Genomic DNA, 21,546 nt, shown 5'->3' with positions numbered 1-21,546 from the left:
TGGGCAATGTGTATGATTAGCTTATAAGGGCCTGATGAGTGTACTACGTTAACTCCCGCTTAAGCATTTTGCTCCGTGGTTGAAGGACCAAAATGGAGTTATTGGCCAGTTGGCTCATCGGACTCGGGTCGTGACATTTGGTATCAGAGCCTACCTAGCATTTGGGCAGGGTGAGAGGGCTCGAGTAGGAAAGGGCTACCCGTGGATGGAGTCGAGAACTCATCACGGCGTGGAGCCACCACTGAGTTAAACCTCACATGCACTATGCTAGGGTTCGATCTGGGTTATGTCGGGCCTTGACGAGGACGTCAAGCTAATTGAGTTGGGGATATTGTAACATCCCATTAGTCCCACATCGGAAGTGGGCAATGTGTATGATTAGCTTATAAGGGCCTGATGAGTGTACTATGTTAACTCCCGCTTAAGCATTTTGCTCTGTGGTTGAAGGACCAAAATGGAGTTATTGGCCAGTTGGCTCATCAGACTCGGGTCGTGACACAACCCATCTCACTTTGCACGGTCTTATTCTTTACCAAATGCCCCGCTTACCTTAAGCACTATCAAGTTTAGTTGCCAACGTCGAGTCGTAGCTCGAACTCAGCCATCCCAACCTTTGTGCGCTATGCATTCTTCCTAGCTTGCTTGTTCTCGTGGTGTCTCTCGTGCGAAAGGTTGGCCATTCCTTTGAATGCTAATCTTGGATGCCCACTCCTCTGAGCGGCTCCTTTCCCTACATCTCCATGCCCGTTTTCCTTAAACGGTCGCGCGTGCTGGCTGCCCTAGACGTAGCCTCGTCCCCCACGTTTGTATGCTATGTGTTTCTAAGTGTGCTTGTCCTGTTTTGACACCAAATGTCACAAACTTAGTTGGTTTTGCCTAAGTTGTGCGGCACTTTTGCGTATTCGTCCGTAAAGGTCAGCCTCTCCAAAATCTCCTATGGTTCCTAAGGACCTATAGAAGAGAAAATGGGTTAGAGAAAACGTTTTACCCAGGATCCACAAGTAACCATTTCAGCAAACACTTTATAGTTAATGCAAATTATAAATATAGACTTTACAAGCTCTGAATGGTCGCACAATAAAGGGTCTAAAATGGTTCACTACAGACCGAAATGCCTATATGACATAATCTTCGTTTACAAGCTTAAAACAGCCACCAAAGCCAACCAAAATGGGGTTGCTAAGCCTATTGTCAACCCTTTATATGCTGTGCAAAGTATGAATAAAATCGAAAGACACGGACATACATGAGCATTACATCAAACACCCCATTTATAACTTTGTCCGTGATAATATGTTTGAGTGAATCCTTTTGCAACCAATCTGGCTTTGTATCTTTCAATAGAACCATCGACCTTATATTTAATAGTAAACACCCATTTGCTTCACATTGGATTTTTCCCCTTTGGCAGATGCACCATGCTTCAAGTATCATTTTCTTGAAGAGCTCTCATCTCCTTCATAATTGCCTCTCTCTATTCTAGAATTAATCTTATATATTTTTTAGAACTTCTAAACCATACAAGTGAGTTGTAAAAGCCTGGCCGGAGACAATCTATTATAGAACACATCTTTAGATATAGGATGCATTGTACAAGTGGAAATGAGAACATCAAGATCCAGTGGCAATGAGAACTTCAAGATCGGAGGAAGGAATAGAGTTACCAATGTCTGGATATGGTTCAGACTCTTGGTAGTACTCAGGAACTTTTCTAGATTCCACTATCTTGAATACACACGAGCAATAATAGTGATGACTCTCCCTTGAACTAGACTGTTCAATAGCAGGTTGTGGTGTCGGAGATTTGGGTTTAGGAGTATCAACGGGAATAGCTGGTTGTTGGCTAGGTAGGTTTGGCAGAGGGAAAAAAGGAGATGAATCTGACAAGGAAATAGGGATTGGTAGAGATAGTTCCAGAAACAATTTTCTTGGATAGAATTCTCCCCCTGAACAGGATTGCTTGGTTTTCAAAGAATATGATATCTATAGTGACAAATATATTTTTCAATATAGGATCATAACATTTGTAACTCTTTTGAGTTGGGGAGTAGCTAGTGAACACACACTTTAATGCACGAGGTTCAAGTTTACTTCGGTGATGGTTATGAATATGGAAAAAAATAATGCACCAAAATATCTTTGGTGGAAGAGAGTTAAACAATTTTACATACGGATAAATGATCAAGATTGTTTGAAAATTAAATATTTTGGTAGGCATTTGATTAATCAAATATGAAGCAATAAGAATGACATCTCCCCAAAAATATTTAGGAACACAAGTGGTAAATAAAAGAGAGCGTGCTACTACAAGTAGGTGTCTATTTTTTCGTTCTGTACATTTTGTTGGGGTCTATCAACACATGAAGATTGGTGGATTATTTCAACTCTGACAAGTAGGAACCAAAAATGATATTAAAGTATTATCTACCATTGTTAGTTCTTAAAACTTGTATTTTTGCTTGAAATTAATTTTGGATCATGGTATGAAAGTTCTTGAAAGTTTTTTCAGCATCATATTTTTCTTTTAAGAGGTAAACCTAACATACTCTTCTATGATCACCAATAAATGTTATAAACCACTTGGTTCCAAACAGATTTGTCACCTTAGAAGATCCCCCAATGGCACTATGTGTAAGACCAAATGGTTTGGATTCTTTGTAAGGCCGAGAAGGAAAACAGTGTGATGGTGTTTAGCAACTTGACAAATTTCACATTGAAATAGTAAATTGTTATTATTTCTGAACAATGAACGTAAAAGCTTCTACAAATAAAGAAAGCTTGGGTAGCATAGTCTATAGCAAGGTTTGAAATATCGTACCATACCGGTGTTTTGACATTTGCTCGGTACGGTACGATACTGTATACCGAGCGGTATATCGTTCGGTATATCGGACGGTATATATATATATATATATATATATATATATATATATATAAGATTTTTTATATAAAAAATATTTTTATAAAAGGTGACGCGACGTCGCCTTAAAAAAAAAAAAAAAAAAAATATATATATATATATATATATATATACCGTTCGGTAACGGACTGTCACGGACAAACTTCTAAACAGGATGTTTGATATAATGCTTATGTATGTCAGTGTCTTTTGGTATGTTCATACTTTGTCTAGCATGTAGAGGGTCAGTCGAAGGCTTACTAGTCCCATTTTAGTTGGGTTTGGTGGCCGTTTTAGGCTTGTAAATAAAGGTTGTGTCATGTGGACACTTGTAAGAGATTTTCGGTCTGTAGTGGACCATTTTACCCTTTGTTGTGCAACTGTTCAGAGCTTGTAAAGTCTGTTTGTAATTTGCATTGTCTATGAAATGTTTGCTTGTGGATCTCGAATGAGGTGTTTTCTCTAACCCGTTCTCTCTTTTGTGGGTCCTGAGGGATATGGGAGGCTTCGGGGGAGGCTGACCTTTGCGGACGGACACGCAAGGGTGCCGCACGACTTAGGCAAAACCAGCTAAGTCCATGACAGATGGTATCAGAGCGGGACAAGCACTCATAGAAACACTTAGTATGCAAATGTGGGGGACCTAGCGGGGCTGCGTTGAGGGCAGTCAGCACACGTGCGACCGTTTGAGGGAAAACGAGTATGGAGATGTAGGGAAAAGGAGTCGCTCGGAGGAGCGAGCACCTGAGATTGACATTATGAGGAATGGCCAACCTTTCGTGCAAGAGGCACCACGAGAACAGGCAAGCTTGGAAGAATGCGAAGCGCACAAAGGTTGGGATGGTTGAGTTTGAGCTACGGCTCAACGTTGACAACTATACTTGATGGTGCTCAAGGCAAGCGAGGCGGTTGGTAAAGGATGAGACTATGCAAGGTGGAATGAGTTGCTCAGCGATCGTAAGAGTTGTGCAAAGCTCACAGAGGTGAGGGGAATTACTAACTCAAAGAATTCGGTACTCATACATGGGCTTGTATGCAGACGATGGAATGTTCGCAGCCATCCCAAGGCGACCGAAACTCGGCGCCATGGAGCATTGAAACTTTCTCTTCGGTATGTGAAGGATACGTCCGTAGGAGGTTGAAATGTGCAACGAGTTCAGCATGTTGCTAGGCCTTGAGTGGTGCAGCGGGGGCTGTATTGACGTGGAGTTGTAATCTAGCAAGTGCGTTTGCAGGAGGCAGAACAATGCACAGTTTGTTCAGCAAATTGGAGTAGTCCAAGGGGATGGTGGTCTCCGAAACGAAGAGAGATGTTGCTCCAATGGGACAGTTATCCAGGAGGGATAAGTCCCGGCTCTCCAGAGGGAGAATCATGTGGGATGGACCTCACATGTTAAGGAGGAGTACCTCAACAAACAAAAACTCCACGAAGCTCAATGGACCGAGTAAGCGGCGAGGAGTCGTCGCATGATCTCGCTTGAGAGAATGCATTGGTGGATGCATTGCGAGATCAAGTGGGGGAACGACCCAAAGCAACACAAATGAAGGCACACTTGGAGTCGATATAAAGATCGGACTCAAGGGAGGGCTGACCCGTGGAATGGTGGGCGCGAGGGCCACCATCAACTCAATGAAAAAATGAGGAGCGGAGCAACTTGGGTGTAACTTAGTAAAGTACCCAAGTCGCATGAAGGGAGCCAGCATAGAAGATAGACCATGGAGCGGAGGCACAGTGCTTTCCTTGGACAGAGGTCAAGGACATGAACTCTTGCAGAGGCAAGAGCAGGATCATGTTGTTCCATGGGTCCTTCATTCTGACAAAGTGGACTCATCTTGCATGATGCCAAGGACGAAGGGAGCTTCTGGGCACATGCACCTTATCTCGGAGAAGCATTTGATGGAGGAACTAAGGCGACTCAACTTGTAGAGGCGAAGTTAGGTTCAGAAGGCCTTAACACGGGACAAGAGAACGCGGAGGCAAGTACTTTTGAAGAATATGCCATAGTGTTGCCATTCAAGTTGCTATGAAGGAAGCGGTGCATAGCGACGATTGTGCTGGTAGGGGCAGAGGCCCAAGATCCAAACAATGGTGCACTAATTGTAGTGAAGTCGGGGAACTTTGGGAGCTACTAGGCGACGGACTGTCCTAGAGTGATGCTTCATCTAGGTGTAACCCAAGAGTGGGTGGATGAAGGTCGATTGCCAAAGGAGCGAATAAAATCGAAGGTGGAAGAAACCCTGCGATGTATTGGCAGAGGCCACACATGGAGGGATCACAATTCGAGTACATCCCACAAGGATCATAATGCAATGGAGATGTCACCAGGAGGCGACATGGTGCAGCGGATCATGGTGGAACAATTCGTGGCAATGCGATACACATGAATGAGTCCTGTGAGGGGCTAGATCATATGGAGGTATGATCGGGAGCTATTGGAAGCTCCACTTTGGTGAACAACACGACGACAGGAAGGGCTATGGATTCAAGGAGTGAAGGCCATGGTACAGCAGAGGCGGGTTTTCCGTGCGTGCATCGAATTTTGCATCGGATGAAAGCCTTGGTCATTAGCATATGGGGGCTGTGTTCCACCAAGGGAAAAGTTCGAATGCAAGTACCAGTGAGTCCCATGGGAGGGACTTGATCATACAGAGGTATGATCGAAGCAGCTGGAGAGTTGGACTGCTCCAGAGCTCATATTCGCTTAAGGGAGCCCGATAAGTCAGAGGACAAGGTCGAGTAAGCGAACGTTGCTACCAAGGAAGCTAAGGATAACAGAATCGGTGCAAATCCTACAACGTGATGGCAGAGGCCATGCATGGGAGTTGCAGTCTGTCTTTCCATCGACTAAAGGGAGCTGCTTGAAGAACACATAGGTGTTGAAGCAGGGGGTCGAAAGGGGCGAGGAAGCGACGACGAGTCCAGAGGGACTTAGCTACCTAAAATCAAGCATCAGTTAGAATGGAGGTGGACTCGGAGGAGTGCCACAGAGACATATCTACTGATTGTGAAGAAAAGGGATGCAGATGCGAGGCGACGGATAGTAGGGCCATGGGCATGACAGCGCTATGGTACCGTAGAGGCGGGACTTCCGTGAAAGTCATTGATCCCTTGCTCTCATGGAGGGAGAGCGCTTGGTCGTGAAAGGGGCCGAGGAGGTGGAGTATGCAGAGGCAAACTCCAAGTACCGAGATAAGGCTGAAGGGCAGAGGCCAAGGAACTTCATAAGATCGGTGTCAATGAGCTTTTCATCAAGATAACCGAAAGTGAAGGGCTTTGGGTCATGCAAGAGTGCACGACCAAGGAACGAAGCAGGCAGTACGCGGTGCTGTACTTTTGCTACTCAGTGGAGTAGGCGGCAGGATTGATGGAGAAGACGATACAATCCCAGAGGCGACCAGATCTATTAGAGAATTACTCCAAGTTGGGGTGAAAACTTCCTACATTCCAGAAGTTCGATGGCATTGAGAAGGTGAATCATAGTAACTAACTCAATGCAAGGAGTGCAAACATTTCAAGTGCTTCAGAAGTGTGAGCAAAGAGCCGATGAAGGCCAGTAACCAGTTCGATTCATAGAGTACAACCTCGAGGAGGCGGGCGAAGTCAAGTAACCTTTGCCTTCTTAACCCTTAAGAGAATGAGCAAAACCGAGTACCCCAATTTTCTTATCTATCCAGCAGAGGAGCTCTGCATTGGTTCAAAGACTCTTCGAAGATAATAGAAGACAATAGTTGTCAAATTCTCACCATTGGTGATCAGTGCTACTGAGAGTAGAGTATCCGCCTCATTTTCCAACAGAATGTCAATCGAAAGCGGAAGTGATGCGAATCTACTTGGAAGTGACAACTAAGTAAAATAATAGTCGATGAGCAAATTTTGTGGAGGAATGATAAAAAACTTTGAAAGTTTGCGAGGCGATGCTCGTTAAAGCTCCAACAAGCATCCACCCAGTTCAAGCAGCATGAGGCATTTGAGAGACTGACGCATAGTAAGGACGGTATTTTCCTTCATCTAGAGGATCCGTAGGAATCAACATGGATCAATACAACTCAGGCAACCCCACACCAGAGTCAGAGTCATTGGTGAGTTGAAGTAACATGGCTGATCAAAGGTTCGACTACTCAAAAACAGCAGCGGAGAGAAGTTGGGAGCCAGGAGGCGCATTGCAGCTGGAGCAGAAGATTGAAGACTCAACAAAGGCGAGGAGTTTCAGTGTCGACAAAGGCTTCGACGAGGACGTCGAAGGAATAAGTGGGGGAGAATGTCACGGACAAACTTCTAAACAAGATGTTTGATGCAATGCTTATGTATGTCCGTGTCTTTTGGTATGTTCATACTTTGCCTATCATGTAGAGGGACAGCCAAAGGCTTAATAATCCCATTTTAGTTGGGTTTGGTGGCCGTTTTAGATTTGTAAATAAAGGTTGTGTTATGTGGATACTTGTGAGAGATTTTTGGTCTGTAGTGGATCATTTTACCCTTTGTTGTGCAACTGTTCAGAGCTTGTAAAGTCTGTTTGTAATTTGCAATGTCTATGAAATGTTTTCGGAAATGTTTGCTTGTGGATCCCGAATGAGGCGTTTTCTCTAACCCGTTCTCTTTTTTGTGGGTCATAAGGGACATGGGAGGCTTCGGGGAGGCTGACCTTTACGGACGGACACGCAAGGGTGCCGCACGACTTAGGCAAAACTAGCTAAGTCCATGACAGAACGGTTCGTGTACCGGTCAACTGACGGACCAGTACGTACCGCCCGCTACGGGTGATATTATTCGAAACTGTATACCTTGGTCTATAGTGCCACAACATTATTTCACTACTAGTAGAGGGAGTGTTATTATTTATTATTAACTGAGCTTGTCCATTCCAAGTAGTGTCCTCTTTAAGAGAATAAAGTTCTTCACTCTCTTTAACACTGCTAATCGTCCTCCTCGAACACAGGTCTTGAAATTCACAATGAAAAGAAGAGAATTTAGCAACACATCGCAAATCCTTTGTGAGTTTGCTAATAGACAACAAGTTACAAGACAAGTTCGGAACATAAAACGCAGAATTTAGTGTAAAGGAATCTGAAATTGCAATCGTGCATTTTCATGTTATAGAAGAAAGTGATCCATCAACAACTTTTATTTTAGAGTTTCTAGGATAAGGTGTGTAGGAGGAAAACAAGTGTGAAAGGTTAATCATATGATTTGTTGCACCTGAATCTATGATCCAAGGAGCCTTAAGACCAAAAGAAGCATACAAAATTGTGAAACAATTATCTTTTTTGGCCAAAGAGCAAGATGATGAAGGAGAAGGATTAAGATTTTGGGATTGTTCAGAAACTTAAACAGTTGCTCAATTTGTTCCTTACTGAATAGAGGCATTTTGTCTCCTTTAGAGATGGTGGCAGATTGATAGTTTACTTAAAATCCTTGGCTATTAGCCTTATCTGGAACTCGATTGTTCTTCCAGTTTGCTGGTTTTCCATGAATCTTCCAGTAAGTTTCTCTTGTATGTCTTAGTTTTTTTTCAAAAATCACAGTAAACTTTGCCTTTATTAACTTCCTTTGATTACGCTGCTCAACATCAGCATCAGCAAAAGAATTAATTTCAGCTATCATAATAAGTGCAGAATTTTCTGCAACCACAGATGGAGTAGAAGATCCCATCATGACATGTCTTCTACTTTCCTCCCTTCTAGCTTTGGAAAATATAGCTTGGATAGATGACAATGGATCCTTCTACAATATCCTTCCATGGACTTTATCTAGTTTTTTGTTTAAACCTATCAAAAATTAAAAGGCTTTAAGCATTTTTATGTATTGAGCACTATCAACAGCACATGACCACTCAAAATCATAAAAAATATTAAGCTCTTGTCATAATCTCAAATACTTGGGCTGAATTCCTCATATTTGAATACGTCTCAACCAAGGTTCGCCGTACCGTACCGTACCGGCGTTTCGACCCGGGCTCGGTACCGGTACGGTACGGTATACCGCTCGGTACACCCAGGTGTACCGAGCGGTACACTCACGTGTATCGAGTACTGTACACTGCTACAGTATTACTGTACATTGCTACAGTGTCGGTACGGTACGGAGTGGTCCGCGTACCGCTGGCCTATCGGACCGGTACGTACCGCCCGTACCGGGCGGTACAGTCCGGTACGGCAAACCTTGGTCTCAACCACAGCATCTCATAACTCCTTTGCTATTGGTAAAAACATGTATATTTGATCAATTTCTAGTTCCATAAAGTTTATTAACCATGATATGATCATGGAATTTTCATAATCCCACACTCGAACTTGAGATCATCTTCTGCAGGTGTTGTGATTGATTCGATCAAATAGTTGATCTTTCCTCTTCTTTGAATATACAACTTTGCGGACTAAGACCAATGAAGAAAGTTTTGTCCGTTGAGTTTATGCATTGTAATCAGCAAGGATGGATTTTCACCTAAGTTGTTTGTTGGAGATGGAAGCAATGGTTTCATCTTCTCTCCTCCAAACATAGTAGTGTAGGTTCCTCACAAGCAAACAAGAAATAAGAAATAGTTGGTGCTGATCCGAAGAGTAGCTAAATAGAGGAAACTTTTTTATCAATTAAGGCTGAAAGAAAGAAGAACGATTTCTCTAGGAATTGGGCTCTGATGCCATGAACACAAGAGAATATAATTTTTCTTATTCGTTTTTTTTTTTTTCTGTATACAAAGGAAGACATACATAGGCTGATTACAAATAATTGATTCTATACAATATTTCATTCTACTCTATTTCCTATAATATGGGATGCTTTGGTCTTGATTGAGTGGCCCAAAATAGGGGATAGATTCCCTTAATTTTGGGATTATAGAATCCCTTAATCATGGGATTTTGTACAATATCATTTACTTGTTTGGCTTTAATCTGCATATGTTTTTGGCATGTTTTTGTACCTTTTGTTTGAGTTAATCTTATGCATTCAATATTCTTTCTTGTTTATATTAATTTTTCTTCTAAATGTGTATATCTCAATAAAACTCTTTTCTAATAGATGTGTGAAAATGGGGAGAATAGAAGTGAGAGGACGTGTAAAGTGAAGCACTAGAAGACCAGTGCAACAAAACCAAAGGCTAATCCTGTATCATATAGGTAACTAGTCCAAGTTCATTTATTTAAAGAGTGAAAATTTTTATGCAAGTAGAGAAATTTTGTTGAACAATCAAGCTGATTTTGGCTTGTGGCAAAATTTTTTATCATGTTTCCATTGTAAATAAATTCATACTTTCTCCGAAGGAAAGAGATGCCTGACCTGTCATCAAAAAAGGAAGGATCATGAGCCTCCATGTTACTTCTAATGGAATGATATTATGGAAGTGAACAAGGAAAAAAGAGAAAACAAGGGATAAGGCAAAAGGGGGAGCATACAACATAAAATAGTCCGACATTCCTGACATGCAATTAATGTGGACAGTGATAATTTTAATGGCAAAAAAATCAATAAACCCTCTCATTTAACTGTAAACCCCAAATATTATCCAAGGAATGTTCATCACTTTTCTCTAACCAGGCTTATTTAAACCCACCATGCTTTTAGTTGTAAATCAGTGTGATTCATGAGTATACATGTAAGCTGCATGTTTTGGAACGTTTGAGGGGACATTCGTAACTGGTGGAGCACAACAAAGCTTCCCACCTGCTGAGTAACAATGGATATTGATTTAGATCTAGCATGTCTTGAAGAAAACACTTGGTCTGAAGCTAGTTATAATGGAGAAACCCAGTCAAAAATCCATATTTTTGCTTGGTAAGTAGCCATTTACAAGGTGTAGACTATATTGGTTTTACACTACCATATTAAGATAAGGATCATGATAGAGAATGATCCATTATTACATTTAGGTTGTATACTTGCACCTAAAATATCAGACAATTGAATCTGTGGAGTCAATAATCGATGGAAATATTCAAGAGATGTTCATATCATTAATTAAAGAAAGGTTCGACTCTAATTGACATGTGAGGCCTTATAATTGTGCTGTTAAGTCTGAATTGAATCTGTTGGTAGTTTGATAATCAATGCAAATATTCTGGATACATTCATAATATAGTGGAAGATTAAATTTTATTCGGCATATTATAAATTGGATAAGTCTGTATTTTACTGATCATGGTAGCTTGGAAAGCAGCTTTGAACAAATCTAAGAATCAGTACTTAAGGGGGAGCCACACCAAGAACCTTTCCAAATTTTACTATTTCTACTCACCCCAAAACATAAGTGAATGAGTGTGTTGTGGCTCTTGCTTGCAGCATGTTTTTCTGTAAGTACAGCCAAACAAGGTGATCACAGTCTTTATTCCAATTACACCTGTGAATACAAAGGTAGTTAATAGACTTTTAAGTAGCATGCTCGCTTCTGGGATTAAGATGTCACCAGCAGTTGCCCATTAGGATGATATTTTGATGTTTAAGTGATAAGATGCCAAGCCCTCTTCTGGTTTAGATCTATTACTGTATGACGAGGAAACCTTTGTATTTCCAGTTTCTGTCCACAGGAAGCATTTTCAAACTTTGTCATTTACTTTGATGTTTAATGAATTCCCATGTGTAGTTTGTAAGATATATAAGGATGCAGTTTATGAACACCAAGTGCCTTGTGGTGGATACAGTTTTTGCTTGCTGAGGTGCCAACCTGCTTCCAGTAATTAGTAGAAGTGGCAACTGATCATGATCCGTATGGTGTTTATGGTCTCTAAAGGGCAGACCAAGACAGTTCCATTATCTGGAGTGATCCAAATAGGTTTGCCAAAGTCAACCCTCGACTCTGTGAGTAGCTGAGATAAATCATTCTGGACTAGCATGATTTTTTTCAGGTAAAAAATCATTGGAGTATGTGAAGCAGTCTGAGGTTCTTAAGTTGCTATTGGCCATCCTGGCAGAATACGATTGCGTCATCAACCAACTTGATCATATGAACTGCCCCGATTACACATTCTATTGCAAGCCCTGAAAATAAGATCTCCCTCCGGCCCTGCAGCAAAAGGTGACAAAGGTCGGTGAAGAGGAAGAGAGAAGTTGGTATTAAGTGAATCACCTTGCCTTGATTCCTTCTTGCATCTATACCACCATCCAGAAAATCCATGCATGAAAATTGTCGATTTGTTTGAACAAAGAAGAGAAACAATCTGACTCGTTTAGCTCCAAATTTGGGAGAAACTGCAGTATTGTGCCTGAGCCAAATGCCTTTTTATAAGTTCAGCTTCAGAAAGGTACGGGTTTACGCTCGAGATTCTCTTGTAAGGGGTTAGATTATGCGTTGTCATGAAATAATCTCCATCCCATCTGTGCTTAACAAAGTCATGTTTGTAATAGAGGATTTTGTTAATATGTTCTCAACCTCTTATTTTTGTTTTTTTTTCTTACAACATATTGCTTTAGATTGCCATCATTTATTTTTCGATTAAAAGATTTGGACAGAAATATATGCTAGACAGTAGATGGCCATTTTTCATGGTACATTGGAGATTATCTTTGAATGCTTAAATTCAACATCTGGATATTGTAAAGAATTCCATATATATTCATAAAAGCCAGGAGAAATAGCAGTCATTGTATGATTGTATCAGGTCAGTTGGATGAATGCAGATCGAGTGTTATGTGGTTCTGTAATACAAGCCACAGCCTAAGATACAAAATTACTTACAAAGATCAGGTGCTATAGTAACCTTTTTATGAATGTGTTTTTTACATTAATCACTTTACTAAATTCAGCATGAACTTATACGTAGAGCTAAACAAAAAAGAAAAAAGAAGAGACTATTCTGGCACTCTAAATCAATCAAATATTGACGCTCACCACCATGTAAGCCTTTTTGTATCTAGATTTCAGTCCTGTGCTTACACCTTTTTTAATATAGATTTGGATACGATGTACGTGTGTTTTTATTTATTTATTAATCTTTTTAGTGTTCAGTATAGCAGCTGACAACTCCAGTGAGCTGAATTAGGTACTTTTTTGCACCAGTTTTGGTAGTTAATTGATGCTGGCAAATACATGCATAATTGTTTTTTCACTGAGTTGAATTTAGAAGTATAAGTTCAAGCTCAACCTACATTTGCTGGAGCTACATCCAATGATGAGAATTCACATTTGGATTCTCCTAATGGTTTTGGCGGAAGCTTCTGATATCTTTGAACCTTAGCACCACATTAGAAACTTCAAGGTAAGTAAGATGAGTATTATTACAAGTCATTCAGCGATAGATGTAGTTGGTTGTTCACAGCTGGGTATCGACAGGGACATTTCCCGTATGGCGGCAAACGGCATGAGAAAGGTGTTGCCATCTTTCTCGAGCCGTCAGACAAAGCAAATTGATGCATCATATGGTTGTTCATTGTTTTAACAAGTTAATGTCCAACATATTAACCCTATTTGGTAAGAAATTCTTGGAATATGTCTACTGTTATGGTTAATGTCTAAGATTTTGCAAACTTGCATGCAAGTAAAAGTGAATTGAGAGATCAATGTGGAAATTAGGAGCTACAAAAATTATATATGTATATATATATGTATATATATATATATATATATATATATGTATATATATATATATATATGTATATATATATATATATATGTATATATATATATATATATATATATATATATAAAATAAGATTTTAGATGTTTTTCAAAACATTCGCTTCTTTTATTTTTTTTTCAAATAATATCTTTAATTTTAAAAAAAATCTAGAATATCTCTTAAAATTTGCTCATCAATCTTTTTTGTTTATTCTTTTAATCAGTTTCCAACTGTTATGAGGTTTTCATTTGGCTCGTTTTATAGTATTTTTTAATAACATTTACAGTGTTTTATTTGTGTATTAAAAATATTATTAAAAAATACTATAAAATATCATCATATTAAGCCTTTTTTATTGTCATTCATCATAGATAATTATAATATCATATTTTTAGGCTTCTAGCCAGTTTGATTGAGGTTAAAAGTCTATTTATATTATTTATAGTATTTTCAAATAGATTTTAAGTGTTTTTGTTGTGATGGCTAAAATACTGTGGCCACAGACTAAAAAACTGTAATAAGTGAAAAAATTTTTGAGGGATGGTTTGAGTATTTTTAAAATTAGGGAAAATAAAATAAGGGTATTGATTGAAAAATAATTAAAATATAAATATTTTTTAGAAAAATTACCTAAAGATTAATATGTAAATCTATACGTGGATATTTTGAATAAAATCGATTTAATGTTATTTTCAATAATAATAAGGTTTATATTTTAATGTGACTTGAATAATTGTTTTTTTTTTTGTTTAAACTTATCTCTTATCTGCTGATGATATATATATATATATATATATATATATATATATATATATATATATATATATATATATAATATTAATTTTTGAAAAAAAAAATTAATATAGCAAATGATGTTTTGATTTGAATATGAGATTTATTCTTTAATTTTAAATTTACCAGGGAGGATAATAGAAATGACAGCAAAGACAAAAGGAGGACCAGAGTCGTCAAACAAACGCTGCTGCCACTTCGAAGCGCGCAGTCGCGGCGAAGCGGATGTTGCTGTGCCGGTTCACAGTCCCACCTCCACGGCCGCGGCCCCTTGTCTCGAGGCTTAATCTCGTCCGCCGCTGCTCCTCTCTCCTCCACCGCCAGTGGATGCTGCCCTCCCCGGCCGCCCCAATCCACAGCATCTCCCTCTCCTCGTCCGCATACTCCAGCGACCTCGCCCCCGTCTTTGGTGGCCCTGCTTCGACCGTCGAGGTCAGGGACTTCGATGCCCCGTTCTTCTACTTGATCCGGGACGACCTCTTGCATCCCCTGGTCAACGGCAACAAGGCGAGAAAGCTCGATGCCCTCGTCCCGCTCCTCCGACGCCACTCTGCTACCGACCTGGTGATTCCCTTTTGGCGCTTGTCTCATCATTTGCATCGAAATCATGAGCATTATTGTTTTCATGATTTCTTTGGTAGGTCACTTGTGGAGGCTGCCAAAGTGCTCATGCCGCTGCTGTTGGTAGGATCACCCTCTCTCCCTCCCCTTTCAAGATTTGAACTTGATTGTCGATGGGCTTTGGTGCAGCTGTTTGTTGTGCGGAGAGGGGGCTAAGGGCGCACCTGTTGCTGAGAGGAGAGCAGCCGGAGGTGCCCACCGGCTACAATCTGGTGTCGTTGATGTATGGGAGCGTGAGCTACGTCGAGCGCTCCACATACGCGAGGAGGGAAGAGATGCTTCTGAAGCACGCCGAGTCGGTTGCAGGTGGTGAGGGGAATGTCCTCTGGGTGGATGATATTCTGAAGAATTCTAATGGTTTGAATTTGGAGGAGAGTGATAGTGTGCCTATGGATGGCCGTGGAGATCCTCTTTCGGAGTGTTCAAGTGAAACGAGTTTGAGAAGAGTTGTGATTGTCAATGAAGGTGCTTGCAGTGTCGTAGGATTATTGGGTAGGCTGATTTGATCATTATCTTGAAAGCAAATTCTCTTTGATTAATGTCATCGAACGAATCCATTCTTATGCTTGTGAATTCAAAAGTGCTTTTATTTGGTCCTTAGGTAGTATGATCATTTCATGTAATTCCTTACATAGTGTTTGTTCTATTTCATATGAACAATATGTCATATTGCATTGGTTAATAGAATTGGGTAGATTTATGTGGTTCATACATATAGTCATATATTTCTTAGCTTACAAACTTTCTTTTAGATACATATTTTTATCAATAATAGGGAAGCGCATTTTTTTTATCAGAATCCATCTTCCTTTGTCTAATCACTGATGAACTATGAAGGACAGCGTTCTTGAGTTAATCTATATGCTACGTGGTTGTTACCCAAAGAGTCTGTATTGCAAACACTTTATCAGAAAGGTTTCACAATTTATACAGCTTTGCTAGTAATGCTATGTTGTTTATCCAGCTTGTAATCTTAGTTTCCTGTTGTCAATTTTCTGTTTTGAATAAAAAACTCATATATTGTCAATCTCTATATGTTGCATCTATCTCAAGGATCCAACTTTCCTCTAGAACTCAACCTCTCATACACAGGGGCAGCCATCATATGATTGGATATTTTCCTTTACAATCTAGGCATTTATAATTCACATGGTATACTCCATTGATAAAAGCTTTTTTCAACTTGTTTTAGTTGGACAATGTCTGCTCATTGATTCAGTTGGTGTAGTTCCTCTCTTCCTACACTTTTGCAATTTTAGTATCTTATGCATGATTTTTTTGTTGTGTTCTAACCATTATTACGAGCATGCAAGGTTTAGAAAACTTTCGCTTTTTCTGTTTTTACAGGCCAAGTAATTTAGGTTGCATGTTTGAGTTGTTTTTGGGAATTCAACATTGAAAAGATAATATAAAAGAAAAATATCAACACTTGAATGAAAGTTGAAATTTATAGAAAACAACAAGTGGTAACCACAGTAGCACATTAAGAGAAATAATGTACCATTCAATACTGAAATTTATACTCTTTGGAAAGATAGATATTACTCAACTAGTAATAAACTGTTTTTCAGACAAGACCAATTTATATCTTACAATCTTTCTCTCAATAAATTCCCTCATCACCAGGTTTTGTAGTCTCTTTGCTAACTTTGCTGCCAAGTTTACCCATGTTGGCACAATATTTTTCCATGCTGTACCAGCACTAGATAATGTGTCACCAACCAACAAACTGGGTATGCCAGTAGCACTTAAATGCTTGGTTCTATATTCATGTCTAACATTGAAAAAGTATTTCAAAATTTTGAAGAAACAAGTAACCATTTGTGCCAATTCTTAAAAAAAAACTAATTTTCCAATCAGCTTCTGTTGAAACATACTGATGTTGTTAAATTTCCCATGTGTTAGCTGCATCTTCAAATCCTTATAATCATCATGTACATATTTGCATATTAGCTGTAATATATAAGTAGGTAGAAGATTTTTTTTTCCTTCAATTTTAAAAAAATTGTGCATGAAGTGTTTGCAAAGTGATTTGTGGATGAGATCATAATTTATGAGAGGCTGGAGAAGAAGAAATGTGAATAATAAATGGATGAAACCAAGATAAAATGTTATTATTGTTATGTTCGTAGTAGGTTTGAATCTTGCATGTGAATAATAATAGCATCAATTCTTATGGAACCGAAGTAGCATAGATGCAGTTAACCTGTTCTGTTGTTCTTCTTTGCCCCCTTTAAATGATGCATATAGTAACCCTGTTAACACTATTGTATCTTTTAGTGGTTTATCTCTTTCTTCTATTTGCTCCCATCTACAGCTGACATTTTGTAGCTGTATATTCTTATCTACTAAGTGATATCTACAATCATAAGTCAACATATTTTTTTATACATTAAAGAATCAAACTTACAGCTCTTATTTTGTCATCACTCCTATTCTCTCACATTTATTTTGCAAGAATTTGATGCTTTATACATCAACAGATGACCAGATATCTGCACCAGACTGTCTGTTCTGATTTTATCTTATAGGTATCATCCGGCTAGTGAAATACCTTTCTCAAGCTCACGTATTTGGAAGAGATCAGCAAATTGTTCTAGTCCTAGATTCGGGTACTGGAACAACAGCTATTGGTTTAGCTCTGGGGATCATATATTTTGGGTGCGCTCAAAATCTTAGTGAGGTTTTCTTTTTCCAGACATTACTTTTCTGCTGTTCAAGTTTTAGTTATCCTGCTTTTTCCAAAACTGCCTGTTCTATTGCACCAGTAGGAAACCTTGAGAGAGTTCATTTAGTTTGGACTGGAAACTTATGTAGTTTTAGACATTAGATATCAGGATTGAAAGTTTGGTTTGGATTTTGAACTCAGAACATATGATGCAAGGGCAGAATATTTTGCTGCATTGCTGATCTCATTACCTCATTCCATTAATAGTCTGGTTGACAATTGGTTTATGTCATGTTCATGTCAAGTGAGATGTGTTTACCGAATGTGGATTGTCAACACAAAGCCACTTGTATGATAATCATGTCACGACATCAAACCTATTCAATTCGTCAATTTGCAACACAATCTATTCCATTTAAGTCAATTTGCAACCTTAGATTAGGTAAAAAATGTAATGGTAGCATTGCTTCACAATCCATTTATGTTTCTTAGACAGGACATGATAAACTTGCTTAACCTTATCAACAGCATGATTTCCCTTTATTATACAAGTATGGTGTGTGTTTAACTCATGTAGGACAATTTAAAATATTTAATGTTTTTATTAATACTCAATTCAGATCAGCAGGTTCAAGTTATTGAGTCTGAACCCATTCTTATTTATCAACATTCTATTGATCAAAACTGAGTTAGTTCCAAGTGAACCTGGTAGGTTCACATCAGTTCATATTGGGTTGGCTGACACTGTCAAGAATTATGCCTTGTGCCTATCTACTTTCATGCTGTATCATCTCTTCCTTTCTGGCCCTTCTGTAACTTTTGGCATTTGGCTGTATTGTTGCTATGTTTTTATGCTTGTATCATCATTGCATAGCATATTAAGATCTGATAAAAAGTTGTTTTCTGATCACATTTCTGCTCAATGCAATATTTTCATTTTTTTTTTAACAGGCTTCCATGGAGAATAACTGCAGTCACGCTTGCTGATAGCCGGGACTGGTACAAGGAGCGTGAGAAATGCCTCATATCAAATTTCAAGAGTATTTATGGGTTAGAAACTGTTGAGCATAATGAGGGAATCATTCACTGGGTTGACCGTCTTCATCCGAGGAGGTGACTTTCTTCTTTAGATTTTCACCATTGTTTGACTACGTTCTTCGTTGCATTATAATGGTCTTGAAAAAGTTTTTTGCTAGGAATTCGTCATTCTAATAGTGCTTGCATTATAATAGTACTAATCTTCTTGTACCTCCATTGTATTAATGTTTTGTTTGACATGAAATTAATTTGTACAGAAACTAACTCAGTAATCATATAATGGCATGAGAATATTGTATTTGCTCAGTTTTGATGTTCGATCATGAAAAATCTGGTTATGTGCTTATAACAGTGGCTTATTGTGGTTCATACTGAACCTCTAAAATGTTCATTGGAACCAGAAAAAATTGCATATTACTTTGAGAAGCACTTAGATATAATTTTTTCCTATGTTTTAAGCATGGATTTATTAGGTACGTTTGAACTTGTTGGCATGCATGACATGACTTTAAGTTAATGACATGGTACTGGAAACAAATTTCAACTATCCACACCTAACACAGCAATTTAAAAAGCACTAGGCGCTAAAAGGCGTCAAGGTTCCAAAACGCCTGAGGCGCTAGGCGTTTCCCCGAGCGAAGCGAGGCATTAAAATATAAAAAATATATAATATAATTAATAAATATAATTATTTAAATAAAAACATGATATTAAATTAAGAAAATATTAAGTATAAAGTCACAATATCACATTAACAAAAGTCTCAAAATTCAAAACAATAAATAAAGTTAGCAGTATTAGAATTGAAATAATATATTATTAATCTAATAAGTAAAAAATACTGTTAATAAGTATATTGTTAGTGTTAACAGTGTACTGAGTCGAGTGTGAGAAGAGAAGAGACCGAGGCTACTGACTGAGAGCAATGGTAGTGGTGAGCAACGACAGTGGCAGTGGCGAGCATCGACAGCGGCTGCAGAGAGCAGCGATAACGGAGAGTAGCGACAGCGGCATCAGAGAGAGGTAGAGCGAAGAGCAGTGACAACGAAGAGTAGTGATAGTGGTAGCGACAATGGAGAGAGGTAGTGGTAGTAGAAAGAAAATGTCGGTGGCGGGAGTCAGCTTAGGGTTGGGAAAGTCACTAGGGGCAACGGAGAGAGGCTGATATCGGTGCTTTAGTTGGTTCAATTGAACTAACTAACGCAAATGCGACAGAACCAGACCTAACATGCTGGTTCGGTCGACTGATTTAACCCAGGCGCTCACCCGAAGCACCCGGCGCATGGGCTCGGGTGAGCGCCTAGGCAGCGCCTCTTTGAAGCGTGCCGCTTGGATAGTAAACGAGGCACTTGGGCCTCGTCTTGCCTCGCCTCGCCTGAGCACCTTTTGAAATCACTAACCTAACAATTAGTGGATGACATGAAATATAAAAATATGAAAAGGATGATACGACATGAATAAGATGATCTAGAAGTTTTTGTCCTATTTCGAATTAGATAGACATCCATTAACCGAATACATATAACTTGATGTTTGTTTCCTGATTTTCCTAAGTTCAGGATGCAAATTTGTCAAAAAAATGGAGTGCATTGTGTTCTTTGATTTTGTATAACCGTTAACCCAAACCTACTGAGATATGGAGACTTACATTGGCAATAAGCATAACCTTTAAGATAACACCGAAGAGTGAGTGTTTGCTGACAGTTCCTGTAATGCCATCCAGAGGACTAGGGAATTCACTGGTAATCACTCTAATGTCTCCTTTTAGATTATTATTTGTTTGCTTTTGCTGGATGGTTAATCATTTTTTAGTGCTGATTCTTGACTGTTTTGTACATTGTCTAGCTATGTGGATAGTGGAAATTCCAAACTAATAGAACTCTGATTTCTCATAATTAGTCACTGTTGATAAGATCAGGATTGAAGAGGCAACTTGTGGGCTATGATATTAAATTGTTAGGTACAAGAGAAGCACAGTATTTAACTTTAAATAACTAATTTTAAGAGAGATAACATGTAGATAAGCCTTTTCTTGAAGTAGAAAGAATTGACCTATGATATAAAAAATGGCTATAAAGCAAAAGAGAAAGTAGGTAAACAATTATTGTTCCTGTATCTTCAATAAGAAAAATGATTTTGTTCGTCTACAGAAGAGTGCTTTGGTTCTCCCCATACAAAAGAAGCATCTGCTTGAACCTAACCAAAGTTCACAGTGGTGGAGATTTGGCATTGGGGAAAAGAGGAATCAAGTTGTAAGTAATAGATGAAATATTGCCAGAATTGATTAAAGGACATGAAGAACAGCTGATGGCAGTTAAATTGCTACCAGTTATCCTTGTCAATATCCTTTTAGAAAAGAACCAAATGACGGATATACATTCTATTTTGAAGAACTTTGATTTCAATAGAAACCTTTGGGATATAATCAACTAATAATGTTTATATTATTAACTAATTTCTCTTACTAATAAGGAAGTGCAGCATATATTTGTTGGTCATCCAGATATTCTTTTTCCTGACTCGTTATTATGCATATGTAAGGTTTGGAAAGGTACTAAATGGTGAAATTGATTTGTGCCGGCGAATTGCTCAACAAACTGGTGTTCTTTTGGATCCTATCTATACTCTGGCTGCTTGGGAGCATGCTGTTCTCCTTGCTGATGCAGAAGCCAAAAGTCATGCTAAAGTAGTGATGCTTCACACCGGTGGCACTCTTGGCTTGTTTGGATTGGCGCAAAGGTATGTATCTGACTTCAGATCTGGGGTACCCACTGTGCATACCTTGTAGCAAAACAAATTTCTGTGGTGATCAGTTTATCAGGCCATTGAAGCATTATCTCATAGGCATACAGTATGGAGAAGATATTGGTAGTTTATTGCAATGTTCATCTCACCTTTGTCACTTGTCCTTTGAAAACAAAGAAAAAAAGAGTTGATAGAGTGACCTGAAGCAAAATATTGGTTTGATCTAATTGCATAA

At 38.9% G+C, this 21,546-nt stretch overlaps 1 protein-coding gene across 3 annotated transcripts in view; it reads left to right on the top strand.

Annotated features, from left to right (window-relative positions):
* Nucleotides 1–21,546, top strand: part of LOC135643385 (putative D-cysteine desulfhydrase 2, mitochondrial) — a 25,850-nt gene extending 4,304 nt beyond the window's left edge. The window contains exons 2-10 of one of the 3 annotated variants that reach the window (XM_065160251.1): nt 9,918–10,015; nt 11,534–11,664; nt 11,738–13,299; nt 14,369–14,803; nt 14,881–14,923; nt 14,990–15,352; nt 17,392–17,521; nt 18,480–18,641; nt 21,108–21,546. In XM_065160251.1, coding sequence (XP_065016323.1) covers nt 14,465–14,803; nt 14,881–14,923; nt 14,990–15,352; nt 17,392–17,521; nt 18,480–18,641; nt 21,108–21,354 — 1,284 coding nt within the window. In that variant the 5' untranslated portion in view covers nt 9,918–10,015; nt 11,534–11,664; nt 11,738–13,299; nt 14,369–14,464 and the 3' untranslated portion in view covers nt 21,355–21,546. Of the gene's footprint in view, nt 1–9,917; nt 10,016–11,533; nt 13,300–14,368; nt 14,804–14,880; nt 14,924–14,989; nt 15,353–17,391; nt 17,522–18,479; nt 18,642–21,107 lie in introns of all 3 variants that reach the window. The other 2 variants (XM_065160250.1, XM_065160252.1) reach the window with 2 other exon arrangements.

Source organism: Musa acuminata, chromosome BXJ3-7 (assembly GCF_036884655.1).
Source record: "Musa acuminata AAA Group cultivar baxijiao chromosome BXJ3-7, Cavendish_Baxijiao_AAA, whole genome shotgun sequence".
Taxonomy (NCBI): domain Eukaryota; kingdom Viridiplantae; phylum Streptophyta; class Magnoliopsida; order Zingiberales; family Musaceae; genus Musa; species Musa acuminata.
Note: the sequence above shows the minus strand (reverse complement) of the source record. Positions and strands in the feature narration are given on the sequence as shown.